Raw genomic sequence first — 6,038 nt, 5'->3', positions numbered from 1 at the left:
GTCAGGGCGGCTAGGATCTGGAACCAACTTCCAAGAGAAGTGGTGCAGGCTCCTACCCTGGGGGTGTTTAAGAGGAGGTTAGATGAACACCTTGCTGGGGTCGTTTGACCCCAGTACTAATTCCTGACATGGCAGGGGGTCGGACTAGATGATATACACAGGTCCCTTCCGACCCTAGAAACTATGAAACTATGAATTACAGACTAGATGAAAGTACTGGTAGATGAATAAATAACTAGTTGGATCATCCTGTTCAAAGAGAAGACATCAATGGCTCATTGTTTAGTTGGGAGGAGGCATCAAGTGGAGATCCAAGATTTATAAATGACACCAACTTAGGTGGCGTTGCAGACACTAAGGCCAGGTACAGACATTACACGTGATCAGAAACTGGTCTATAGCCATAATAGAACATAGGCTTTGGACACAAACCTGGTCTCTATCCATAATAGAACAGAAATTTGGTGCACACAGACTGGTTTAAAAATGACAGAGCCCAGTCTAAGATTCCCCACCTTCCCCCCCAAAGGGCAAATGTGAATTCTGTTCACTACTAATCTAAACTACACCACTTACAGAAAACCATGTAATTTTGATTCTACCTCAGGCTTTTTAAATGTCTGTTATCTAGCCTAAAATTCAGAATTACTTTGATAAACTCAAGAAACAGTCCAGAATTGGATTAAATTCAAGAAGAACACTTGCTGAGTCTTGCACATGAGATGAAATAACTGCATGCACAAATACAGACTAGCCAATGATTGGTTAGACTGCAGTACTGCAGAGAGGGACCTAGGGGGTTACAGTGGACCGTAAGATGAATTGGATGCCTGTAGACATGCTTGTTCACATTCTAATTAGAATGCTTCAGCATCGCCTCACTGTCATGTGTATTAAGGCCTACACATTTCGAAATGGCCACAGGGGCACCTTATCTAAACTTCATCGAATGAGCTTTAGATAAAGTGTCCCATGGCCATATCAAAATGTGCAGGAGCTTAATATATGTGACTGAGCATTTTTAATTAGAGTAGCTGTCTGGGAACTGAACTAATTAAAATGCCCTCCCCTCCATCCCCCAAGCACATGCATAGGCAGCCAGTATGAGGCAACGGTGTGCTTTTGTTGCAAAATAAAGTCAACCGCATACCGAGTTGTATTAACAGGAGTGTTACTTGGAAATCAACAGAAGTGATCCTTCCACTTTACTGAGCGCTGGTGAGTGCTCACTTGGAGTAGTGTGTCTAGTTTTGGGCCTTACACTAGAAGAAGGATGTAGACAGATTATAGAGAGTCCAGCACAGAGCAGCAAAAATGATTAGGTGCCGAGGAAGCAAGAATGATAAAGAAAAGCTGAAGGACCCAGGGTTATTTAATCTGGAGAAGACAAGACTATGGATAGATTTAATAGCCATCTTCAAATACGTTCAAAAATGTAAAACACTGATTCTCTGTTATACAAATGTAGTCAGGTATTTGGTACTCAAACTCAAATAATTACAGTGATATGTTTTGAAACATAGAGCCATATAAAGTTCTTTTTCCTCTATGCCACAGATAACAGGCAACAAAGATCTACCACTGAAAATCAGCCTGATAATTTAAAGTACGTGGATTTCTTTTTTCATGAGAGGAGCATTTCAATTAGTGATTTAAATCTATTCTATAGGGAGATTCTGGTGGCATTATAGGACCCCCTGGACATCCAGGTCCAAAAGGCGACACAGGACCCCCCGGACTGAGCCTGCGTGGGAATCCAGTAAGTAATTCACCCTGCATTCCCGGTGGACTGTCCTGACTTATTTTTTGTGGGGCTGATGTAATTACTGAAATAATGTATAGAACAAAACAAATATTTTTCAAATATCCTTAATGAAAAGATTTTACAGGAGCAGAGCAAGTGCATAGAGAATGTAGTTTGGATATTCTGTTTGTTAATGCAAGCTACATTTTTATGCTTCTGCATCCTGTCATTAATTATCAAGGCATGGTTAGAAAAAAATACTTCATTTACAAAAGCTTTTTATATTGGACAATAAAATTCAGTCAGACTTTTTAATATTTAAGATAAAACCATTACTTTTTAGGGTCCAGCTGGCACTCCTGGAAATCCAGGTCCACGTGGGCCTAAGGTATACAAATATGATTACATTCTTGTTTTTAACAATTACACATAATTGTAATTGCTTTTGTGGTTGTTATAAAAAAAGGCTTTATGTTCTTATCAGGGTGAAAGAGGACTACCTGGTGTGCAAGGAACCCCTGGAGAGGTGGGGCCACCTGGAGTAGGAACTGAAGGACCCCCAGTAAGTATAGTAGCCAGCTGTGCAAATGTCGTACTGATAATTACTGTGAAACTGATATAAAGACCTTGTAACCCAATTCCTGATATGAGTTCCTTGCTATATGATTCAACCACAGACTGGGCTGTGTTAAATATGGTTTAAACAGGATTCTTATGGATTCATATCTCATTACCTGGATTAGCTTTTGTAACCTCTTTGTTCTGATGGATTTATTACTTGCTTGTTTGCCTCTCCCACCACTATCTCCCACCACTCTCCCCGCCCCCCCTTTCATCCCCTTTCTTTCCTTTCTTTGCGGTTAGTGTGTGTAGGAAAGGAGCATAGGCTCTTGCAACTCCCTAACCCCTGCATTTATTAATGCACGCTGAGGCCTACAGCAGAGGGACAGTACACTTTTTCATATCAGTGGTATGGGAAAGAGATGTTGAGTTTTGAATCACATAGAAGGCAGGGCAGATTTGAACATTATAGACTAAGTTAGAGATATACATGGAGCTCACTTCATCAGATGCTGTAAAAATACATGAACAGAGCACTATTCAAATTACCCTCTCCATTCTATACACTGCTCTGTTCACGTCTTGTCACAGCATCTGATGAAGTGAGCTCTACATACATCTCTAATTTAGTTAGTCTATAATGTGGAAATCTACCCTGCCGTCTATGAACCAACCTTACCACAAGACTTTTTCTCTACCATGGACTTAACCTAAATCCCAGTCAGTATTTTTGGCTCATGAACACTCGTGTTTTTAAAGCTTTACTGCTGTAATCTCACTAAATGTTTGGGATTTTCTTATAGGGTCCTAAGGGTCCAGCGGGAGAAGCAGGCTTCCAGGTAGAACATTTATTATAAAATAAGGAAAATGAATTAAATTTAACATTATTTATTATTGATCAGTCTCTTGAATCTTAAGTAACTATTCTGTATCGTAGGGCCCTAGAGGACCACCTGGGTTACCAGGAACTCCAGGTACCCCAGGTACTGATGTAAGTAATAGTCCTGTACATAATACAGTATTAATATATGCTGTCCTTTTTAATGCATGAAAATTAAGATTCACTGACTTTGTTTTTAGGGTACTCCAGGACGAGATGGGAAGCCAGGACTGCCAGGCCCTCCAGGTGATCCAGTACGTAAACAATTTAAGTTTGACCCCTATTATTAAGCTGTCTCTATTTTAAAACAGAGAGACGCCAGATGTTTTATGGAGCTGCTAAGTTTTACACAACAGATCAGCTAGAATCTTCAATGAGTGGCTGAAAAGACTTAGTTTTATTTTCATCATTGTATATGTTGAAAATTAAGATTATATCAATCTCTTGTAATAAATACCTGTTTTCAGGAGGTTATGATTTGCCTCTAATGCTTGACCACAGGTTGTAACTTATGGTTTTAAGTATGATATATATTTCATGCTTAACTGTGTTTCAAGAACACTATTTTTGTCTTGAGTCACAAGATCTAAAGTTGTTGGATTCTGGAATTGGTTTTGCCCTGACTCATAAGATAAATATTATTTTTAATAATATCCTAAGAATAATTAGCATATAATTTAAACTAACATCCTTCAGTACTAATAAAAGAGTTACGTTGCTAGGATGAGTACTTTAAGATGTAGAGACTGTTCATTTTAGGGTTTATTTTATTTTATGCAGTATACTAACATTACATGTGTGGGAGCTTCACAGTCCTATAAAGTTTGGCACTGAAGGACCCATAAAGTGCCACATATACTTCAGAACAAATTCTAGCCCCAATGAACATGTAAACATGAGGGTTTACAAGGAAACTATGAGTCTCAAGTGCCTACCTGAGGGCAAAATGTGTTCCTTATTATTATTCCTCTCTTCACTTCAAATCATTGAAGTCCCCACAGCTATGTTGATCTTAGTTTAAAACAAATACTGACAAAGAAAGACTTTAAAAAGGCAGATGAAACACTCAAAATTCCCAGAACAGCTGTTGAGCCTTGTTCTTCAGCAAAGTAAAAATATTTAGTTACTAACAGAAGACCTATCCACACTATTAAAAATAGACTTTAAAAATGGTTAAATTCACTTGTGGCCTTATTGTTTTAATGTCATGTGGCTTCATGATTTACAGCTTAGCTGTAGTTTGAAAAAGGATTAGTTTTGGATAATCAATGAGACACAGTGATGATGCTATGAGTGCAGAGAACAATTGGCATCCAAAAACCTTGTTAGCATTTGGAAATGCAATGTAAGGATGATGCTATAAGTGATCACAGTGATGGTGCTATAAGTATAGAGATGCCCCGTGCAGGTGGTTGGTTTAAATTTGGGCAGAGTGGGAATAAAAGGGGAGTGCAATCGCAGCACCTCTAGATCCACTCCTGGAGAGGTATCTTGAGTCCAGTGAAGGGTGCCTTTCATCCAAGAAGGTTGAGAACCACTGTTCTAGTACTTGGGAACTTGTGATATCTTTCTTCCAAATCCCTGGCCCTGTCTTACTATGGTGTGAAGTCAGCCTCTTAACTGTTGAGCACTTCTCTTGGTATTGGCAGTTCCTTAGCCTTTGAGATGTCTACATACAAATACAGGTATTGGGAATAAACAGGAAGAACTGGAGATCCTAGATGTATAGTTTATTTTTAGGAAGAGAAGATAGGGGTTGCTCTCTGTGGACCCCATACCAAAAAATATAATGCAGCTACTTTTTGACACATGCATAGTTCTGTTCTCTGGTTTTCAGTCTCATGAGAGTGCTGCTAGATATATCAAGAACCTCTCTAACATTGACCACATAATTTTTCTTTTTTGGCATGTAGCATGAGCCTTTGACTCTTGCTTTTATTGTTATGATTGTTTCTTTATTTTTCCTGAAAGATGTAATGGTAGACCACCTTAATTGTGGCTCAGTTTAGTAACAGTATAAACTGTGTCAGTACTATGAACACCATTGACCAAATATTAAAGATACTTGCTACGTAAAGCATATTCAATATGTTACAAGCATATGTGCATGTTTCTTTTTCAGATTGCACTTCCACTTGTGGGAGACATGGGTGCTTTATTGAAGGTAATCTTTCAATGGGCATGAAAAGCATAAGTAGAAACATGGATTCTGATGGTTTTGTTATGGAGAGTTGGTTTTTACTATGCTGTGCTTGGCTTGTACTGGTCAGACCTGGTAAAGAATGCCTTGCATTTGAAAGCTTATCAAAGGGTGCTGACAGAGATGCAGCTCCCTAGTCTAACTCATGATGCTTCACAGAAAGCATCATGAATTAGACCAAACCTCCCAATCCAACAGATGTTCACTGTTGGATCAGGAGGGTATGTGATCCAGCTCTCTTTTGGAGCTGATGTGTGGAAAAGAAGCTGCAAGTCTGCAGCATCTGTCCCCTAGACCCACCCTGCTCTCCAATCTCCTGTGCTGTCTCAGGATGGGAAGGGAGGAAGACAGGGGAGGAAGTTCAGTCTTGGGTTTCCACACCCAAGCTGAAGTGGGGGAGGGGTGTAGATTGGAGCCCCCCACCTAGGGGTCCTCAATCCACCCAGCCCACCCTCCAGTGCTGGCTAGGGAACCCACAGACCAAACTCACTCCCCTTTCTTCCTGCCTTCCCAGTCTGAGTACAGTGTGCGGAGCAGAGCTGGGCTGTGTCAGTGGAGCCCAGCTCTGTGCAGTGTCTTCAGAATGTGGGGCAGAGGCAGGGGAGGGATGTTCGATCTGAGGTCTCCCCAGCCACCCCAGAGTCAAGGGGAGG

The 6,038-nt window shown here is 40.3% G+C and overlaps 1 protein-coding gene across 3 annotated transcripts in view; it reads left to right on the top strand.

Moving 5' to 3' along the window:
- COL19A1 (collagen type XIX alpha 1 chain) overlaps positions 1–6,038 on the top strand; it is a 594,002-nt gene that overhangs the window by 459,811 nt on the left and 128,153 nt on the right. For all 3 annotated transcript variants that reach the window (XM_019520501.1, XM_019520502.1, XM_019520500.1), the window contains 7 exons: positions 1,670–1,759; positions 2,088–2,132; positions 2,229–2,306; positions 3,109–3,144; positions 3,243–3,296; positions 3,386–3,439; positions 5,308–5,349. In XM_019520501.1, the coding sequence (XP_019376046.1) occupies positions 1,670–1,759; positions 2,088–2,132; positions 2,229–2,306; positions 3,109–3,144; positions 3,243–3,296; positions 3,386–3,439; positions 5,308–5,349 (399 nt within the window). The remainder of the gene's footprint in view (positions 1–1,669; positions 1,760–2,087; positions 2,133–2,228; positions 2,307–3,108; positions 3,145–3,242; positions 3,297–3,385; positions 3,440–5,307; positions 5,350–6,038) is intronic.

The sequence above is a fragment of the Gavialis gangeticus genome, unplaced genomic scaffold (assembly GCF_001723915.1).
Source record: "Gavialis gangeticus isolate Ggan-Ray unplaced genomic scaffold, GavGan_comp1, whole genome shotgun sequence".
Lineage (NCBI taxonomy): Eukaryota > Metazoa > Chordata > Crocodylia > Gavialidae > Gavialis > Gavialis gangeticus.
Note: the sequence above shows the minus strand (reverse complement) of the source record. Positions and strands in the feature narration are given on the sequence as shown.